General features: G+C 37.7%; 3 protein-coding genes across 5 annotated transcripts in view; 2 read left to right on the top strand and 1 right to left on the bottom strand.

Annotated features, from left to right (window-relative positions):
* Positions 1 to 6,290, bottom strand: part of rnf207a (ring finger protein 207a) — a 29,932-nt gene extending 23,642 nt beyond the window's left edge. For 2 of the 3 annotated variants that reach the window (XM_042509456.1, XM_042509473.1), the window contains exons 1-2: positions 6,037 to 6,096; positions 5,633 to 5,823 (exon numbers count right to left, since the gene is read on the bottom strand). In XM_042509456.1, the coding sequence (XP_042365390.1) occupies positions 5,633 to 5,823 (191 nt within the window). In that variant the 5' untranslated portion in view covers positions 6,037 to 6,096. Of the gene's footprint in view, positions 1 to 5,632; positions 5,824 to 6,036; positions 6,097 to 6,207 lie in introns of those variants that run through there. The other variant, XM_042509464.1, reaches the window with a different exon arrangement.
* A 1,465-nt stretch (positions 6,291 to 7,755) lies between these two features.
* rpl22 (ribosomal protein L22) lies at positions 7,756 to 11,633 on the top strand. Its single transcript, XM_042509495.1, has 4 exons — positions 7,756 to 7,834; positions 8,244 to 8,354; positions 8,634 to 8,758; positions 11,448 to 11,633. Exons 1-4 carry the CDS (start codon positions 7,823 to 7,825, stop codon positions 11,590 to 11,592), a joined length of 393 nt encoding a protein of 130 aa, XP_042365429.1. The 5' UTR covers positions 7,756 to 7,822; the 3' UTR covers positions 11,593 to 11,633.
* A 2,302-nt stretch (positions 11,634 to 13,935) lies between these two features.
* The window catches only part of chd5 (chromodomain helicase DNA binding protein 5), a 57,579-nt gene continuing 49,547 nt past the window's right edge, over positions 13,936 to 21,967 (top strand). The window contains 1 exon segment of the mRNA XM_042509444.1: positions 13,936 to 14,125. Within this exon segment, the coding sequence (XP_042365378.1) occupies positions 14,059 to 14,125 (67 nt within the window). The 5' untranslated portion in view covers positions 13,936 to 14,058.

Here is a 21,967-nt window from a genome sequence, read left to right as displayed (position 1 = left end):
AGAATTATTCTAATTTTTGATCACCTTGTCCAAGTTTTATTTGCCTTTTTTGTTTCCAGGTAATTGTAAAATTGTACGTTTTACTAATTTCTTGAGAATTTTGGGCCGTGTCTTGTTAAGCTGCTCATTGCCCTCTCCACGTGTCTTTGAAAGAAATAAAACCAGTTTTGTCAGGTTTCAAAGGGTTAATTCATTGTTTATTGCATCCTTGGTACATTCCAGAAGATGGCGCTCTGTTGTCTCTGGATTAAATTATTTCTGTCTTCGAGGACCACGCACTGTGTCAAATTGTACACCTGCAAGCATGACATCATCTTAATAAATTGTTTTCTGAATTGATGGTTTATCTCTGCTCTTTGAATTGGCAGATGTGCTTTTCTGCACTAATCTGTGTAATTATTTTGAGGAACCGCCAGAATTCATACTGTACGATAAACAAGGACTGATTAATTTCTGAAGTCTAAATCTTTTTACAGATTTCCATGACAGTTTCTGCAGGATTATTTAAGTGGAAATGTTCCTGACGACTTATTTCCCCGATGTTTAATTATAAGTTTAAAGTATTTTACTAGACTAAAAGTAAGAAAACATTCATAAAAAAGTCCAGATTGAGCGCAATTTAATCTATAATGTTAAATATCGTCTGTAAAAAATATCTGGTGTATACAGTAAGAGCCATTTGAAATCATTAAATGCTTTTTCCAGTAACAGATTGTATGTTAAATGCTGCTGCAAAGTGTGCATCATGAACAATGCACATCATCCTACAAAACATGACTTTACTAAATAAAAATTTTAAAAAAACCTACTGGAAATATTCTCTTGGAAACATACCTGATTGAGACATTTTCATTAGGTGAATAAAATAGCAATGATTCATTTTAGTTGTTCAACCGACGAGTATTTCTGGTGCTGACTAAAAAGTGTAGCAATATTTAATTGACTGGTCACTAATCCCGCTCATCCCTACATCTAAGTATAAATATGTATATTAGGGCTGAAACTAACGACTGTACCTTTATTAGTTAATTGATTAACCATTTTGTTTTGAAAAATAGTGAAAAATGCTCTGTATGCTTTCCCAAACCCCAAGGTGGCATCTCCAGATTCCTTCTTTCATCCGTCCAAAACCCAAATAGACGAGCAGGAAATCTTCAAATTTCAGAGGTTAGAAACAGACTATGTTTATACTTAAACAACTCTTACTAAAATGATTAATTTACTATCAAAACCGTTGCTAACTACTTTTCTCTTGATTAATTTATCAACTATATCAGCAGTTCTCAAGCTTGTTCGTTTCAAGGACCCGTAAATTATTTGACATTAGGTAATGGAGCCTGTAATATTCTGCTGCAGTGACCTCTATCTGAAAATATTTGCATAGATATGATTCAAATTAGAATTCTAACTCAAGTTTAGGAGATAACCCTGAAGATAGTGAAACCTATGATCAGAATAGTCACTTTTATGAGTCTTGCTGACATTTGCGCTCACTTCTACAGTGAATTAAATCATGAAAATAAACTACTGACCGTTTTTCTAATCACGCAGCTAGCAAAGATGAAGTTAAACGCAAACCAACCGCCTCAAAAGGTCAACAGGCTCGTATGAGAAGAACAATCTTGTATCAGGAGAGAACTCAGAGATTTGGTCCAAAGTTAACTGGAGCACACAAATTAATTAGACGACTAACATTTCGACGTCAGGTGCGTCTTCACCAGAGCCAAAAAAATGATTCAAACAACAAAAGCAAAGACATCGATACCAAGAGGGAGAGAACACGTCTTTTTCAATATTTAGATATTTACAACATGCATTTGTCCTCCCCCAGTAGAAACATGAAAGTAGCAGAGGATGTCGACTTTAATGAAACTGAAGACATTTTAGCCATAAACTGATGCAGAAAAGGAAAAGTTGGTGCACAAAAATTCACCAGCATCCAGGAAAAGAAGTGTTTGATACCTAAATTTAAAGTTAGCGAAAGAAGAGTCAATTATTGGTAACCCCAAGAGATAAACAAACATCCACAATGAGCTTTAATTCTCAGGTAGAGGACTATACACCAGCAGATGCAGCAGCCAGCTTCTATCATATTACCCACATTTGCACAGGCCTGTCTGATTTAACCATAATGCCGTTTGCCTCATTTTGATTCAGTGCAGCGACGCTAATGTTGCTCACCCGTCTGCTCTGCATGCTTTATCTAGTTTTCATAGCAACGGGGATCTATTGTGTTCTACTAATAGCAGAGTAGTGAATTCCTAGATTACATGGTTCTTGAGTGAGCAGCTGTTAGCAGACTGCTGCTGCTGATGGAAATAGCTGCCAGGCAGCGGGCCGCTGTAGCCTGAGCCCAGACAGCAGAGCACGGCGGCTCTGTGCCCACAGGGGTTATTTCCACAGAAATCCAATGATTGCGTAGGTTTTTTTCTCAGTATCTGGTGCTATGAATAAAAAGCACTGCAGCCTGTGTTACTTTAACAGCTGACGAGTACGCATTATGGACCTCAGCACAGGTTAACATCAAAGAGCTATAAGGCAGATGAATGTGAAAGTGGCCTCACGTTCAGTCGTAGCTTGTCTTGGCACATTTATAATTATATTTTATACACAACAATTAATTTTATTTGTGACAAAATTGTCGTCAGGGATCATCAGCAATCTAGGGAATTTTGTAATTTTTTTGTTTTATATTTAATTTATATTATTCCATGATTTATCCATATTTAATTTATGTCAATATTATGCGGACAGATTCATACCCGTCCAATCTTAAATAAACTTTATTAATGTAAGATTAGCTTCTCTCATCCTCTAATGAGGCCTCTGTTCAACTTTTCAGGAAACTGAACATTCTCTCTGTATATGACATAAATATTCATCAGATATGTGTTTATATGTAAATACATGTTTTTACCCTCCTCTAAACCGTCATCCTTTAGGAATTTTTTAATATTTAATTCACAGATTCATTTTAGACAGGTCGATCAGCTTCAGCTTCCGTTTTACAAAACAAAACATGCTCAGATATCACCGTGTACAAACATGGAATGATAGAGTACACGTTATCAAGAGCTCATAATCTTTAAATAGTTCTTAAAGGAAATCATCATTACATGTACTTCATAACACTTACACTTTGTATTACGTTTTATGTACTAAATGGTGTTTTTATTGGATTAAAAATGTAAAATGTTGATTTTGGGAGGGGGGCAGGTTGTTATTTTTTTCTTTATTATTGTTAGCTGTTTTCAGTTTGACACCTTAACTACAACATACTTTCAACGTTTATTACGTATACATCAGTAGGCAACTTTTCTTGTGCTGCTTTCACAAGTATTTAAACCTTTGAATTCAGAAACATGGGAAAAAGGAAAGCAGCAACAAGGTAAGAAGTGTCCCACAGATTGACAATTATAATTATATATAATTTTATAACTATCATTTCAACATATTTAAAATTATGCTACAGAATTATTATAATTTTTAAGGATGCTTTCGAGGGTCTTTTCTTTGTTATGTTTTTTATCTAATTAAACTAATTTTCAGGAACATTTTTTGTACTTTTTACTATTTTTTTGCTCATTTTAGGTCCATTTCTTCTTTTGTTGCAAATTGCCTTGGCTTCAATGGTTACACCATGGAAGTGAGGTAAAATATGAAAACATTTTTAAATGTTTTGTATTGTGTACTGTTTGCCATGTGTGGCTTATGTCTCTGTTTCCCTGTTGATATTTTTTTCTTTTAATGCGTGTTTTTCATTTTGCATATTACATTTTTGTGCCCCTGCAATCAATTTTCCTTTGGGATAATAAAGTAAATCAATTAATCCATAAAACTCTTGAATAGAGAAACAATGCAGTAACACTGAAACTAATCATCACTGTTTGATCATCTGCATCCACACCAAAGAGGAACCGAAAAATCTGGGTCAGCTTGTGTCTGATGCTGTGGAACAGACTCCTGGTATAACACTGTCACAGTAAATGTCCTTTTCCCACACCTCTCTGTGCGCTTTGATGGGTGAAAGTTAATACTGCAGACCTGAAGGTGACTGGTAACCACGAGTCATTCCTTAATAGGGGATGAAATGGATTGGTATCATGTGACTGCTTTTGATTGCCCTAAGCTGCAGGCACCGGTGCCAAATACCACTATGCTTTGTTTGCTGTGTGACTGGTCTTAGAGGAACTTGCCGGCCCCGCTGAGCGCTCGGGGCCAAGAACTAAATCAGACTGGGATGACCCTGCAGCTGCTCCAGCCACTCAGGCCTGCCCTGCCCGGACCAGTCCAGCAGAGGGTAACTGAGCAGCACCCCATAACCAAAACACAGAGACCTGATGCTCTCTGAAACCAATAGGATTCTCCCCAAATCTCCTGCACGAACCAAACCAATCTACTAATCAACTTATGTGGAACGAATCCTTTTGAGCAACGCTGCCCAAAACTGGGGCCTGTGGGAAAAATGGGCTTTTTACACAAAACATTTGACCCTCCAGGGAATTCATGGGGCAAAATTATATTTTACACTAATTTAAAAAACTTAATCATGTTTGCGCAGTTTGAGATCACCCACTCATCACTCAGCCTCACCATACTGTCGGTTTGTTTGGGATCTATGTACCATATATGTGATATCCAGGCTCAGAAATCCTTCAGTTACAGACTCCAAAACATATCGTTCAACATCCACTTACAGTTCAGAAATTTCATCTAAACATTAATAATTTTTATAAGTTAAGGTATATAATAAGTTTTTTCCCCTCATATTTTGCACATATGAGGAAGAATATTTCTCTGTCAAGTTAAAATAGACAAAAGTTTCAGCGGATAGTGTCTGTTTATGATGCAATCTGAGTGAAGAGATAAAGAAAATATGTTTACATTTTTATGGAAGCATATAGGAAACAAAAGTATTTGAAATTTAACAGCCACTGATTTCATAGAATTTTAATAATTTACTTTGTATCTGAATGTATTTGCTCTGACTTCACCTCTTTGAAATTATTTTTTTTTAAATTCCAATTTCAAAATCTGAATTATTTTTTGTTTAAATGTTCAAAAATTCAGATCCAAAATTTAAAGTTTTAAAATTAAATTTTCGCTAAAATGTGATCTAAAAAAACATAAATTATTCAAGTTTGAAAATTCAAATTTAAGCAACCTGAAAATCTGATCAGCCTTTGAATATGTAACCTAAAAACAGAAGAATACTTTGCACATCTATTTCCAAACAGGTGCGTAGGAGAGGGACGAGCAGAACACAACATTGTCTAACTTGCAAAAACAATGATTTCATTGCAGTTTTAGGTAATGAAACCTTCATCAGACAAATTTGTCTTCATACATTTCAATAAAATCATTACTTTTGCAAGTAAGAGTGTGTGGGAGTTTGCAAGATATTAAAAATAAGGAAATGTAATAATTTAATTTCAAATACATCGTTTTCAAACTGAAATACTTCAATTCTATCATTTCAGTGGTGTTTTGATTTAAATATTTCATGTTCACTGCTGTTTAAATTCAAATACTTGTGTCTTATTTACTTCCACAATGTTTCATTGCTTTCAAGATCGATAATCTATATGCAGCCTAAATTGATCCTGATCAACCTCACATTGCTTTCTCTTACCCACAGAGGGGGCAGCTGAGACGGCTGTCATTGGTCCGGCCTCGCAGGCAGCGGGCACAGAAGATGTGGTAGCAGTCCAACAAACACGGGGACTGGTACTGCTCATGACACAGGTGACACATCAGGGGGTGGACGTTAGCACAGTCCACGTTACAGAGGTTATCCAAGTTGGTGAAGATTCCTCCTGCCATCTGCGAACAGAGTATGTTAAGAATGACAAACTGTGAGTACCACTTGATTGACAAGTTTTACAAATACCACATCATCATGAAAAAAAGAGCTTTAGCATGCCCAAAATATTCCAGTTATTATAAAAGAGGCTTATATGTATGCCATATGAAACACTTTGATCAAGAGAGTCAGATATTTATTGGAGTGAACGAGGTTCTTTCTTTGTCTCTTACCTTGTCAGCTGTGTAACGCGTCCCCGGGGCTTCAGTGACAACACATGATCCAAAGATGGCAAGTAAATAACAACAAAGACATTGTCAGCACCAACGTTACATCCAGCCAGCAAATCCTACTGTAAATGCAGTAGGCTAGTCCACAGAAAGCACAGAGAGCCACTGTCTTACCTTTCAGTGGTGCTATCAGCTACCCCCCAGCAGGAATGACAGCAATGCAGAAACTCTTCAATAGTCGGCCGATGGGGTCCCACCGCCAGGCAGCTGACAGCACCCACCTCATGCCAGCCCCCAAGTGCTGCCAAAGTGCAAAAAGGACATTTAATATTGCTGTGCCATAGAGATTAAAAATACAGTTGTCCTATTTCTAATGTCACACACACTGTTGTTACGTCTTGGGCTGCGCGGCAGGGTGACTGGAGGTAAAGGGGGGAGAGATTACAGCACCGCAAATCATTTAATCTGCTGCAACACTTAAAGAAGAATACTTTCAACTTCTCACATAATGTATTATTCTAATTACTTCTAAGCACTTTGCGAGCCCCGTTTTAGAAATTCGCCATATAAGTGAAGCCGGGTATTGTTCTTTATTTGTTTGTTTTTTGCATAAAATCACTGTCTGTACCAAAGATACTACAGATAATAATGAGTTATTCAATTCTAATTCAAGAGCAAAAATATTTAATGTAGTGAAACAGTAATGAATGATATATTTAATAAAATGAAGGGTATCCCTTAAAAAAATAATAATTATGTACAGACAGTGATTTTATGCAAAAATTAATAATATAATATATACTATATACTATAACTTTATTTGTATAGTGTTTTTCAAAACAAGGCTACAAAGTGCTTTTATGAAAATTTAAAAATGATAATAAAAGTTTTTAAAAAATTAAACAAACCCTGTAAAAACACATCTCCGTCTGAGAGTCCCACAAACACTGACCCCTCATGAGCTCTTCCCTCAAAGTTTACTCGACAATAACAGAAAAATGTCATTTGGTATTAATTAAAGAGAAAGAAGATCTGTCTTTAAAAGAATCGCTCAGTTTAAATCCATGTTAATCTATTACTCATTTAGAACTTCATTATCCATATATATATATATATATATATATTACATTTTATGTTTATCTAGGCAGAACAGTTTCTCTTTTTTTCACTTCAGCTGACAAGTTTTAGGTCAAACAAAGAAATAATAAATTAATTAATTACAACTTTTCAACACAATTTCTATATTCTATTACATATTAGTAAATTAAGGACATAAAATAAAAACTGACCAGATAATCTTGACCACATCTCACGGTCTTTCTCGGTTGTCATGGATTTATATACATTTACATACATACATGCATGCATACATCCGTCTCACAGTTGTATTATTTCTTCTAAACATATTAATCAAACAAGTTTAGCCAACATCTAGCTAACAATCGTTGCTAATAACCCAGCTAAACGAGGTTAATTTTGGGGTGAAAGATTAATTTATTACTAGTTAATTGACAATTTACTAATTCAGCAACACATATTTTGTAAATATAGATAAGTCTGACCTTTTTCAAAAGTTGTTGTCCCAGTTTGCTTCTCTTTAAGAGGTTTTTTTTTATCGTTTGCTTTGTAAAAACTCTGGTTGCGCATTATTAGCATGAAAGTTTAAGCTAGGTCACCGCAACTGAATCGCTTAATCAATTCCAGATAAATCGATGCGCTCGATTGTGCGGCCGGGTATTATAGTTCCTGCGCAGCCTTCGCTCCTTCCTTTTTGCTGAATGTGTCAGCCATGGCCCCGATTGTGAGTAGTAAAACGATCAAATAAAATGCATATAGAGGATATGTTTTAGCTTTTTTCTTGCACTCGTTGAAGTGTGTGTTATCGGAGTTCAGTAATACACGAGTTTTGGACGTTTTAACGTCTTTTCTGCAGCTTTGTTTACTGTTACTGCTGAAGCCACGTTGGGCTAATTGCTAACGGTAGCTAGCATTGGTACATGGGTAGTAAAGTTAAATTGCTAATAATTAATCTGGAGGTCTTTTCTTTCAACAGAGTCATGGACAATTTTGTTAACGTGACGGCCTATCACCTATGATAATTTAACATAATTGACCATTTATTTTAATGTGTCATTTAACTGTGTTTGAGTCACATATGTTATGTCGGTTGTTTTGGGGAGTTTTAGTGACCCTGTTAATTTCTGTGGTAGAAAAAGCAGGTGGTCAGGAAGCAGGGTGGGAAGAAGAAGAAGCAGATCCTGAAGTTCACCCTCGACTGCACTCATCCTGTGGAGGATGGCATCATGGATGCTGCCAACTTTGTGAGTAAAACACTTCAGGTTTTCGAGTCGTCTTGTCCATTAAACAACGTCGAGCAGCTGTCAAACACTGCTGTCATATCAGTGGGACTAATTAGTAATAAAGTAAGGACTTAATGCAGTTTGGTTTGAATGGAAACTAATAAGGTGTCAACCACAATGTGTCACATCAGTACTTGCAAGACACTCTTTCACTGTGCATCAAACATTTTGTTGTGAAATTTTGAAATCCCTTGTGTGTATCAACCATTGTGTGACTTCCTGTCTTCTTGACATATGCAGGAGCAGTTCCTGCAGGAGCGCATCAAGGTGAACGGCAAAGCTGGAAGTCTCGGCGGTGGTGTCGTGTCCATTGAAAGGAGCAAGAGTAAAATCGCTGTGAACTCTGAAGTTCCCTTCTCAAAGAGGTACAAACACAATCAGCACTGATAAGTTGTGCAATATAAATATCTCTCTTTGTGTATCACCGTCATGTACTAATACACCAGTGCTTAACACAGTGCCGCAAAAGATGCAAAAACAGAGATATCTAATTTGAGGAGTAGTTTGTCTCCCAGCGCAGCGGAGTAATTGGGAAAACTCCACATGATGTGAAAGAAATCAGGATTGCTTTTAATCAAGTTTGGTTGTGTGCTGCTGTGATGTCCTATGTGCCTGTTTATTGTATTTTTAAATTGTTTTACACCGCCAACTGCAGATGAAATTTCCCCTTGAGGGGCAAAATCTTATTGAAAAATGTAATGAATTTGAGTTGATCTTACTGATCTTTCAACAACAAGACTTATCCATGAAATTAGATTAATATACCGAAGTGAGAGGACACAAAAAATCCAGCTTTTTTTTATATTATTGTAATATCTACTAGTGTATTATAGTGATACTCAACCTGAAATGTGTTTTCTGAGTCCTCTCCCTTGACTTAAAATGGAGCTGAAACTTATTTGTAGTTTACCACTCTTTCTTAATCCACATGGACTGCTGAGTTTAAGAATTGAGCCTAAAATGTGAATGTTAAGAAATTACTTAATATTTTAAATTGGATGTATTTCAGCTCCTAATATGTGATGAAAATGGTAGAACCTGATTATTACAAGTCAGCTCAAACAGCTTTAAAGATTCTCACATAAACACAGAACATATCTTTTCTAAACAGTGTTGTTTGAGTTTCAGCATCGATCAAATAAATATCGCTTTGACTGAAGCTTTGTAGGTGTTAAAAACGCCTGGTCTCTATTCGAGCTAAGGACTGTGAGAAAGCAGATCATAGCACTAAAGCACGCATTTCTAAATGGAGTGAGTAATTATTAATGACCTGAAGTGCTCACCAACAATATGGATGAACCCAGGAAGAGGACTCTTCTACAACAGTGTTGTCAGTAATGCTAAAGATAAAAGCTTTGGTAAGATGAGTTGAAAGTACATTCTGTCTCAAAGTTTGTCTTTGTCACGTAACCTTTTACTTTTAGCCTTTTTAAGTCAGTTCAACCAAATTACAAGAGCATTTCTGCACTTAGCTTCATAGTGGTATTAAGCCACGCAGTCAGTTCTGATTGTATTTGTAGGATTTTTAAAAATCTTTACTTCAGAGGTTTGTGCCACCAGTCCAATTCGGGTAGATTTTATTTATTTATTTATTTTTATTAAATCAACTGTAAAAAAGTACATGTATAGGCCCTTTTCACAGCAGACATTTTGACTTGTGTTAGTAGAAGAAGCACCAGGTCTTACTAATGACATCGACTGTCTCTGTTGTTTCCGAATGTCCCCAATACCAAGACCCTTAAACCAAAGGAACTAAATTAATGACATTATTTACACCTGTGCATTTCCTACAGTGGGCTGTCAAAATGTCTTTCTTGAACTCTCAAGGTCTGTGGGTCATCATAGAGATGTTGTCAATTCAGCAGATCATTTAAGAAAAAAATTATTGGGCTTAATTTCCTGATTTAAAAGAATCATTATCTCAGAATTCTGAGAAAAGTTTTCATGGGAAAAAATCTGCTTGTTTTTCTGAATTAACAAGATTATTTTCTTGTTAATGTAGAAAACCTGTTTGTTTTTTTGGTTGTTGTTTGTAAATATCTGCATGGATATGTGTATATATGGGTATTAACCACTATGGTCAAGTGGGAAAACAGGACTAAATTAAACTTCTGATTTAGTCTGGGCACCAAAAACTGCCTGAAAATGATCCTTGTTTTTAAGTTAACAATGTTTAAAAAATAGTTGAATAGAAAATTTTCCAATACGTCACTAAAATCAACATAGCCTAACTGTTGTGTTTATATAATAATATACTTGAACATTATTTTGCAGAGACTAATATAAACATTTCTTTAGTACAGACAGATAATTGAATGTTTTTTTTAAGAGATAGGAACACCACCACCAGAGGGTGACTCTACCACTTTAATTCTGAAATGGAGAACTTCATTCATTTCATTTTCATTTTATCATTTTATTTTGAACGTGTAATGCGAAATTACAACAAATTCCATAAATACAAAAGACAATGGTGTTTTTTTTCCACTTCTTCTGAAATATACATTAATAAAGATCTCAAAACCAAAACCATGTGAAAGTTTTACACGTTATGCTGGGAAAAAAGGCACTGGGAGATGTCTCTGTGTGTTTACCTATTAAAATCATTAGTAACCTCGGTATAAAGTATGTGTGCTATCTTATCCTCATACGTACTCAAATGTACATTAACTGCATTTCTGCAAGTGACACACAGCACTGCTTTAATCTGTGTATATATGGAAACTGCTTCTATTATTTGACATTACCTGTATGTCATCTAGGGCAAGTTAATAATCCAAAATCCTAACAGAAAGCACTTGGTAGATCCTATATGAAATTAGAGTTTTAAAGCGAGATTTATATTATTAAAGGTTATTATCAGAGTCGACTCAACTGTCACATGTTGTGTACGACGACATTAAGTCCACACCCGTTTGTTTGTCCAAGTGCACTTAATGTCTGCAGACCTGCAAACCCTCTGATGCACATTCAAGGTGATTACAGACAAGTTCATAATATTACCTATTTTTGAGTCATGATTACTTTCTCCCTCCTCCTCCTCCTCTCGCACAGATACTTGAAGTATCTTACCAAGAAGTATCTGAAAAAGAACAACCTCAGGGACTGGCTGCGGGTGGTGGCCAACACCAAGGAGAGCTACGAGCTGCGCTACTTCCAGATCAACCAGGACGAGGAGGAGGAGGAGGATGAAGATTAAACCTCATACTTCTTTTAATAAAATGAGGATAAAAAGGAAAATCTGTCTAGCCTTTTTTTTTTTTTAAATTTGCTTTAATTTTTTTTTCTCCGGTCGTCACACAAATCAAAATCGTGATGTGCATACCAGAGGTATGAACTTAGCACTGTATGCTTTGCTGTGTTTTTAAAATCATTATTTTTTGAAAGCACTTTTAAAATAATCCTAATACAGGATTCCCACTTTCTTGAAAAACCTGGAAAGTCATTATAATTCTAAATCAGTTTCCAGGTCTGGAATTAGTCGAAAAAAAATCTTTGAAAGTTTTGGAAAGGTCATGGAATATTGTTTTTGTAATGAAATTGTTACCGTAAACTTCTGTGCATAACCTTCCCTGTTATGTAACATTTTAACAAAAGTATTTCCTCTTGCTGTCGACACAATGCAACTGTAATATGCATCGATATGATGTTTTGTTTACAATCACGTATGTTTTTTAATTTTCTCTCCGTGCTCTGTCTCTTGGGTTCCCACATTTTTATGAAAAAACATTTCAAAATGTTTCCATTACTTTTCAAGAACCCATAATAGCATTTATTGAATATCTACTATTTAAAATGAATACAACTGTAAGTACTTTATTTCAAGTGTTAATGATGTGGACGGTGATCCACAGAAAAGTACTGTTTTTACTAATTCAATGACTTAAAGGCTTGGAGAATAAGAATCGGAAATTCCATCACTATTCCAGGTTTTCCATGACCTTGGAACCCTGTGTCTATCCCTTCATGTGGGCCAGTTAGCTGAAGTTTGAATTGGATATATTTGCAAAATGAAAAAAGGGGTTCTTGAAAAGTCACTGAAAAGTACTGAAATCTCTATGTAAATGCGTGGGAACACTGTTAATGAATTAGTACTTTTTAGATTAAGAAAAAGTTATATATAATTCTTTATATCTTTTTCGAATTATTTTCCTTTGTATGTAATACACTGATTATAGATGAAGTCCATACAACCTAACTTCATAAAAAATCTGAACTATCCCTTTAAGACAACATTTCAAAGTAGTCAATAGAGGAGATTAAGGTCAAACAAAACAATTAGGCTTGCTATATTTAATAATAGGCTACAATTAAATCAATATGTAATCAATATTTTTTATAATACTGAGGGCCACCTCTTTGAAAAAAAAACTACTTACATTACTACAATCAACATCTCCATATTGTAATTTAAAAAAACATCTGAAAAGTACTCTGATTTTCTAAGACTTGTGACACTTGATTTAGTTGCAACGCAATTAATTTTGTAAATACAAGCTTTTGGTTATTTTTACATTTTTATCAACTTTGCCTTAACATTTTGATCATTTAGGTCTATAATCTTCGTTTTTCTCTTCAATAATTATTATTATTTAATAGGGGGGATGCATCTCCACAAGCTGTGTTTGGCTTCTAACCTCTCCTGCACAACGTAGAAACTTTTTAGTATTATTTTTCTGTCTTTTTAATGCATAAGTATGTGCAAACTAAAATGAACAATTAAAACTTTAACTCCATTGCATTATGTGCACCCAGGACACTTTGAGCTATGGATTTGTGTATTTTGATCCATCAAGTGTGCTCTCTGTGGTGAGCTCTCTGTGGGGCATCCTGTGTTACAGCTGTGGAAACCTTGACAACAGTTAGACCACTGGCAGTCAGGACTCTTCTCACAGCATGCAGTCGTCACTCTGCTCTTGTGTATTTTTATCTATTTATTTCTATTTATCTGCAAAAAGTGGGAGTTTTGCAAAATGAAGAAACACATTTTGAGTCTTAATTAGGATTTAGGCGTTAATTAAAAGCGTGAATTGGCCCCAGAATGTATTAACTGATATAAACATGCGTCCTTCAGAGGGAATAATTGTCATTTTCACCCCCCCTGCAGCCTTGCTTCATATTGAGAGTAAAGGTTGTGAGTGCATAGTGAAGCAGCTGTGCGAGAAAGCAGCAGCAGAAGTTTCTGTCTCAATCCTCCGGACTTCCAAAAGGAAACGGGCAGGCGACAGGGAGCGGGGGAGCGGATCCGCCTATTAGCGGACACACGGCGTTGCCGCACGGTGTGTTTTTTCGCACACTACTAGTTAAAGTGGTAACTAAGAGAGCATGACTAACTAGTTGTGGGTGAAATTATGGGATGCATCGTCATGGCAACAGACCAGACGTCACAATCTGGGCATGTGTGTTCCATTTTTGTCTTTCTTATTTTTCAGACTGGAAGACCTGGATAGAGATCAGTGGGGAAAATAATTATAATTTTCACGCGTGGAGAGAAAAAAGATCCACTGCAAAAAAATAAAAAATAAAAAAATATTTATTTATTTTTTTTCCCATAACTGAGCGACGATTTCTTTTTGGGTGAAGAAAGAGACTGGGCTGCGGCGTCTGGAGGGTTAACTTTCAGTATTCTCAGCCTAAAAGGGGTTTGGGGGGCTATGAGATAAAGATGCCGGGGTCGCTGAGTAATGAAGACGAGGGACAAGACGACATGGATTTTGAAGACGATATGCCAGGTGAGGGAAAGGGGGGAGGCGGGGTGTCCTTCAGATTATTTTTGCGCCGCTACGCCTTGAATGCGGGGAAAAGGGCTTGTCCTGCGTTCCTGAGACCAGAGAGGAGGAGGAGGAGGGGTGGGGTGCAATAAGCAGAGTCATGCTATTATTTTTTGCACGACCTAGTGTCTTTAAGGTGGGAACGGGTTTTAGGATTTGCCTCCGGCTGTCCTCACATCCAGCCTGATTTTGGGGGCATGATGAAAACCCTGCTGCATGGTTGCTGTGGTCTTTCCCCCCCCTTTTCACTGGCTGCATGCGGGTACAATCGCTCTTAAAACACACAAGTTTGGGTTCAGAGAGCTGTTTTAAAACCATGACAGTTTATTCATTGCTATGACAGTGTATGCTGCGTGTCTCGGTTATTGTGTGCATATGCTTTTAAGAGCAGCGACAACATCTGTGTCGGTTTTGTTGTAGAGGATGCTGTTTCCACTTGTGATCAGGCTCCAACTTTAAATGTTTTTCCAGCACTGCATGGCCGCAGAGGTGTGAAAGCCACGTGTAGGCTACAGTAAACAGTGCTTATCAAGTGTGCCTTCCTCCCGTGCACTGTTAGTGACCACGGTTAGGTCATCAACATCCCTTCAGCTCTAGGTCGTGCACTAAGTGAAATTAACTGTAACCCACATTCTTGACACACAGCTCATTCAGTTGTGGTGGAAGCTTCATGCGAGCCAAATTTATACTATATTTCTTGCAGAGGTAAAATTAATCTGTCAACCACCCTGGCAATGAACCAATAATATTATCACTCCTTTTTTTAAACTAATAAAGGCACATGGGATGCCAAGATTATACAATGTGTCAACAAGACGCCACTTTCCAAATTGTGATTTTTTTTAATTTGGCTTTTACATTTGTCAGTCCTTATAGCAGGTGTCCACACATCTCCTGTCTTAAAAAATGTGCTGCAAATTAACAATACACTTAATTAGTTTTGGGAAATCCCGGTCAAAGTGTTAAACGTCTAGTGCGCAGAGAACTAAGGTGGCATACGCAACTATGCAAATGGTCCTATTTAGAGGGAGTGAATGGTTTGTCCGCTGTGAGCTTCTGTAGAAACATCATGGCGGACTCTGCTGAGGCAACGAAGACCGGCTCTGTGTGTAAACAACGGCTCATTTTTGAGGTAACGAAAACGCTAAGATTCGTATTTTCATGTGATGAGAAACCAATGAAAGCAAGGTTATGAAAAACATTTTTCGTGAGTGAGAATAAAACACGGCAATGAGTTAGCATTTTGACACTAACAGTAATCTTCTTAAAGTGAATTAGGAGCCTGAAATGCGGTCTGTGGTTAACACAAGTAAAAGGGACTTTCACGTTTTGTTTTATGACATAAAATATGTCAGTAAATATCGCACTTGTGATTTTTGAAGATTTTAAGTGGCTTAAAATAGGTGGTTGCTAACAAGTGGCCAAATAAGACTACAGAACATCTCCACACTAAACATGCCTTTACAGCTGTTGCTGTGGTGGCGATGTTAAAGGTCTCTTACTGTAAAAATTAGATTATCCCTGTCTTTTTTAATGTAGAGGAGGCACAGGGTGCTATATAAGCACTGTGAAAGTAGCAAGACGCTCAGGCCACAGAGAAATAAACAGTCTGTGTTCAGAGACTGTGCCTTAAAATGAGCTATTAGGACTTCTGTGAATTTGTGATGTCACAACTATGCTATTTAAAGGGAGAAAGTACTGCTACAGTGCCATTATGCTGCATCCACACTATGAGTGACAGTGATGGGCTACAATGTGTTTTCAGTATAAGTGTGTCACATGAAGCATCAAACTAACACTTGTTGCTGCTGTCGAGTGTGATGTGGTACAAATTAAAGTAAAGCCGGCTTCAACTTTTCTCAGTGCTCCAGTGACGTGGTGAAGCATTTGTTATTGACTGTGGTACTGTGTTATTTAGCTAAGTTAGCTGACACTATGTTAGCTGCCTGTGCCTCTCTGTGCACACACAAGGATGATATTGGGTGGCGAAATGCAATGTTAAAATGGGGCTCAGACACTGATCATAAGCACAGATATTTTTATGACTCAATACAGACTTTAGCTGATGCTCAGTTGAGGTGCTTTGTGGCAAGTAAGCAGGCACACACAAGCCTGTGATGACGTAACTATGGTAACAAGAGTATGAACAACACTTCCACAGCGACTTGGCAATTATGTAGTTGGTCACGCTGTTGTTGTGTCGCCCGTAGTGTGAACGCATTATTACAGTAATTCCCGCACAGAGATGCTAAGAGCGCAGATGTGGAAGACCCGAAAACACTGACCACATCAAACTTCTGATCAGAGCTGACTGGGCTTTTTCGGGAGAGGGGTTTAAAGGGACAGATGCTGAAGTGGAGCATTTTAGCATGTAAACATGTTCTAGCCGAAGAAATCCAAAACACAGTATTTACCTAAAAAAGAGCAGAATATGCTGTAGTGCATTTATAGCCTAGTGCTATAAAGCTTTTTACTTCTAGCAGTTGCATTTATACTTCAAAAATCCTGAAAGTAGTTCTCATTAATGAAGACTGTGTTGCTGAATAGAACGTATAAGTATCATAAACTGCAATAATCCAAAATTCAATATAAAAATCCCATAGTCTTTTTGACGAGGGAATCAGGGCATCACTAACTTCTGTGTTGGCCTACAAAAAAACATCATCCCTGCAGCACTCCATTGATGCCCCTAAATCCTACACACTGGGCTTATAAGTTGGCAAAAATGATGTTTTCTTAATAGTATAACATTTAGATTTTCTTCTCTGCTGTGATAAAATAAACTAATGGTGGGATTAGCTAAAGGGCACAGCTGCCATGCCTTTGACATACACTTAAAGTGCTAACTTGGGATGTATGTCATGCGCAGCCAGAAGCCGGCTACATCAAATATCTACATCTCAGTCAAGCCAGGTCGTAAATTGCTAAGGCTGTTTCCTGGTCTGGTGTGTCAGAGGTTGCTGAGGTGATGAAGTGCATTCTGCCGGGCAGGATAGCCAGGCATCTTTATGCCACGGTGTCAGTTTGGCCAGTGCAATCAATATATTCGTATTTTCGTCTTTCTTTTCTTGCCGCTTGCTCTGAGCATCAGATGATTTGGTGGTTTTATGTTAGGGGCAACCTTTTAAAGATGCTGCTTTGCTCTATTTTTTTCGTTCACACCACAATGTGGAAAAGTTTTATAGTTAAAACATTAGATTGAGCGTCTAAGGAAGGTTGAGAGTGTAAATAGCCAATGTGATGTTGTCTCTGCCTCTAATAGCTGCTGAGTGATAACACTAAGACAGGAGTTTCTGGTCTATATGAAGTACTTTCTGGTTTGAGAAAATGCATAGGCTATGTCCTGGGAAGGTACGGTGTACATGTAGGGATAAAATGATGAAAATTAATGAATAATTTTCACACAATGTGGTTGCCATGGTGCATGTCTTGCTCATTTTTCATGCTTGTCATAAAGGTCTTGAGCCTTGAATGCTGGTGTATTTTGTTGCGCTGTCACAACAAAGAGGATACAGTAATGACAGTACAGCTAACAGCACATCATCGGCACATTATTATTATCTATGTCCAAAACACTGTTTTCTGTCAAAGGACAGGTTTTTGGTAATTGCCAGTTTTTAGCCTATACATACACATAAGACAGTTTTTCATAAACCAGATTAATAGCAGCAGCTTGCATTGGCTGGTGTGCAGTAAGGAGAGAAAAAGACAGACTAAGAGAGGGAAGGGGAGAGACAGAGAGAAGTGTTGAGCAGTTGAAGCATCATCTATGACTGCCAGCCATAGCCTGAGGGAGAACACGAGCACTGATGCGTGTCCCCAATAACCCTCTAGTTGGTTAAACATGTATAAGAGAGGAAAGGTGCAATTGATTATGGCAGGTGAGTGAAGATATGTGAGTGGTAATCCAGTTCGAAAAATCAAAACCTTTTCATGTGTCAGTCGAAATTGATTTGTAGCTGCCTTGATATGGTTTTGTGTTTAAAGTTGCTGACTATAAACATATCAAAGGGACTCTGTAATGCCTCATTATGACACTATGTATTTATGAGTAAATATTAGGAATGTCCCTATCATTTTTTTGGTGTCTGATCCCAATGTGAGCCATTTGATCTGCTGATCCAGAGTCCTGATACTTATATTTACCTGGATAATACAGCCGCACAGTGAACACTTTAAGTACTTTGAAGTTATTAAAATTAATCCAATTTATATGCTTGACAGTTAAATAGGTCTGCAGTGCAATACAAGAAAAATTGTATGCATCCAAACAGTTCCCTAGGGGTTATTTTATTTTATTTTTTACAAAATAGCAATGTACACAAACTGAAAATATTTTTATTTGGCTCTTATCACCATTCCATTTAGTGTAGCACATTTTTAACGATGTAAAACGTGTATCAGAAGTTGCTCTCAAATCTACCTAGTGCCAAATTTTTTAAAAATGAAATAATCAAGTAAACAATGCAAAATGTGTCTTTAGAAATTGCTCTCAAATCCACTTTGTGTACCATTTTAATAAAAATACAGAACACTTTAAATGAGTAATATAATCACAATCCCACTTCAACTTTAACATTCCCACTCACAACAAATAAAGATAAAAAACTGCTCAGCTTATTACAGCATTGTAGTAAAACTAGTTCACTAACAATGAACAACAAACATTTCAATTCCACCTTAAGTGGCGTAGCAGCTTAAATTAAACATGACAAAAAAACATTTTCTACTTATTGGAGTAGCAGCATTGCAAAAACCTGAATATTTGTTGCAAATTGTGCTCTCTGTTTATGACACCTGTGTCACGGCGGATGTCAACAAAGGATTGGGCGGTGCTCAAAATAACTGATCCAGATCAATCAAAACAGAGATTGATCAGGTGGGATACCAATACTTTCGATCTGACTGGGACATCCGAGTAAATACACTTTAATGAATGTCTTAATTATGCTTTTTGTTGCTTAATTAAGATATTCAGGTTATTCTCACAGTATGATCGGTTCTCAGCAACAGTGCTAAACATCTTCGATGTCCTCTGTTTTTATCATATTGATGACCGTAATAAAGTGCTGCAAATCCATTGTTATGCCGCCGGTACAGGAAGCAGTATTTCAGACAGTTTATGACCTCCATCAACAGGCTTCAAAGTGACAGACAAGGTCAGGAATCCAGGTCAGATTTTTCCGCCGCATCAAGATGCTTCCATGCAATTAAAACGCAACAATGTAGAAGCTGGTCCTGGGGGGCTTCAGACCCCTAAAAGCTTTCCTATCACAGCCTTTATTTGTTGTGGCACATAAAGTGGCCTAATTCCCTTTGTTTCACTGCGGGTGCTCACGCTGTCACAGATTGTTCCATTGTGTTTTCTCTTTTAATTGTTTTGTTCTTCCCTAAAATTGAAAGATTATCATGGGCTTTTGTGTGCCTACAAATGTTATCCCCAATTGGAAAGGGGTCTATTTTTGGATCCCTCACTATGAAAGTTGACACCATTTTTTCCTGCTGCGCGTGCACGAAGCCTGTTCATGAAAGATGCCTCTTTTTTTTTTTTTTTTTTTATGTGTGTGTTTGCAGATAAGCAGTGCAGCATTCTGGCCTGCTTTACAGCTTCTTTATTCTGCACACATTATGATCCCGTGCATATATTGTCTATGATAAATATGGTTTTAATGGTGCTATTTAGCCTTTATCCTCCCATCACTTTGATGATTATATTTTCTAATAATAGTCCATGGATGTCTTTTTCTGAAGGCCTTTGAGGCCTTAGCTATAAGCACTTGATCAATGAAGAGAGGAAAAGCTATGGCTCTGGTTTCTCCTTCGTGGCAGTTCAGGGCAACATTAAGTGGGCATTTCCACACGGGGGCCAACAGAGAAACGGCTAATGTGCTTTCCAGTAAACTCGAGCTTCCTCACTTGGGAGTCGCTCATGAATCTCCCTTCTAATGGGTCAGTCCGGTGGCCAAGCCCTTGCAGGAAGGTCAGAACGGTGTCTGTGCCATCCGTCCACTCTCTACAGAAGGCTCGTCTGCCAAGTGGAGCGTTGGTCCTCTTTCTAACTAAATCTGGTGCCAGGTCTCCCTGTGCCACATGACTGAGCGACCTTCCCCCCTCTTCCAACACCTGGCACGGCCTGGTCCGCTCACCAAGCAGAAAGATTATCATTCCCCTGGTGGCCTTCCCTTTGGGGACTTCACAGGCCATTTACTGTCAGCAGGGTTCAGATTAGAAGGCAATGCAGGTGTTAAACACAGACATCTTTTTATCAGTCAGTTGCATTGCTGTCACACCTTCAGCTTATAAATGAGGTACATTACTGAGAGAGTATTTGTGTATGTGTTTAATATTTTAGTTTGATTTTTAACAAGTCTGTCTCAGCTTCGAGGCTGTAGTATGTCAACTTGTTACACTCCGTTTCCATCTTCAGTGTGAGATTGCGTCCACTCCGACCAATTTCTGTGGGAGAGGGGGATTCGATTTTTCCCAACCAGTCTCTAGACACAAAGGTATATGCCCGAATCTAACGTCATTTTAAGTGCACACTAGTATGTAGCCAGTACACTTGCTTTGTTAGGGTCAAGAGTGGAGAAGAGCAAAGTAAAACAAACTATGATGTTGGGCGATATTGAGAAGATATGTTGTTTCACAACAGCCTCGATAGCAGCGGCTTGATCTTTTCTAAACTCGCTGATGCATGATGATGCTTGACAATAGCTTGACAGTTTCTTTAGTCCCACCCGTGTGGCTGACTGGATAATCATTGGTCATTTTTTATTTTAACCAGGAAACCTCAGTTTCATGTTGTGATGTCAGATGAATCAGTCAACTTGAACTTGGTGGGTGAATTTAAAGGTCTTTGAGCTAAATGCTAACATGCTGATGTTTAGAATCTGTTCATCTTAGTTTAGTGTGTTGGTATGCTAACATCTGCTTATTAGCACTAAACACAAAGTACAGCTGAGGATGGTTGGAGTAGTTTTACAGGCATTTGGTCTTAAACCAACGTTTTGGCCAAAATAAAAACAATGACTTTAAGTGCTTAAGGAAAAGCCTGGTCTCATTACTTAAACGTCAAAATACGCCGCTCAGGCAGCGTCTCAGGCATCACTGTACTGATGCCAGGGATGCTGTTTAGCATCTCTCCACCACCTCCAATGTAAAGTCATCTCCACTATTATTGGATGCTCAGAGCTACTGATGTAGTTTAAAGAGCGTGAAAGTCTGTTCAGGGTGGGCATTAGAGGTGGTGGATGGATAAAACAAACACCAGACTTTGACTCAGGAAACCAGTGTTTGAAAGCAACAAAAAGCAGTGCTGCGTTTTTGCCATTCAAAACCGGGTATTTTTTTTAAGCAACATCCATGATCTTAACCAGCTGGTGGTGCTACAGGGTAAGTTAGGAAATCTCTAAAGCCAGTAGGATTCATCCCCTGGAGACTATGAATACCTCTATAACATTTCATGCCAGTCTAACCAGTAGATGCTGACATGTTTCACAGGGAAGACCTTGACAGTAGCTGGTTGCACTACAGGGAAAACAGGGAATCACCAATGCTAGTAGGATCCATCCTATGGAGACCTTGAATGTCTCTAGAAAAATTCATGGCAATCCATTCAGTAGCTGTTGAGATACAAAGTCATGGACTGAACAATCAGCAGACCAACGCTGCCATCCCCAGCATGCCGCCAGCTTGGCCAAAAAGGATTTAGAGTGATCTGCTGCATATAATTGAACTCTTAAAACCTACATCAGTAACGCTGCATCACCACTGTCAAGCTTGAGTGATATATTGCACAAAAAA

Source organism: Plectropomus leopardus, chromosome 2, assembly GCF_008729295.1.
Source record: "Plectropomus leopardus isolate mb chromosome 2, YSFRI_Pleo_2.0, whole genome shotgun sequence".
Lineage (NCBI taxonomy): Eukaryota > Metazoa > Chordata > Actinopteri > Perciformes > Serranidae > Plectropomus > Plectropomus leopardus.
Note: the sequence above shows the minus strand (reverse complement) of the source record. Positions and strands in the feature narration are given on the sequence as shown.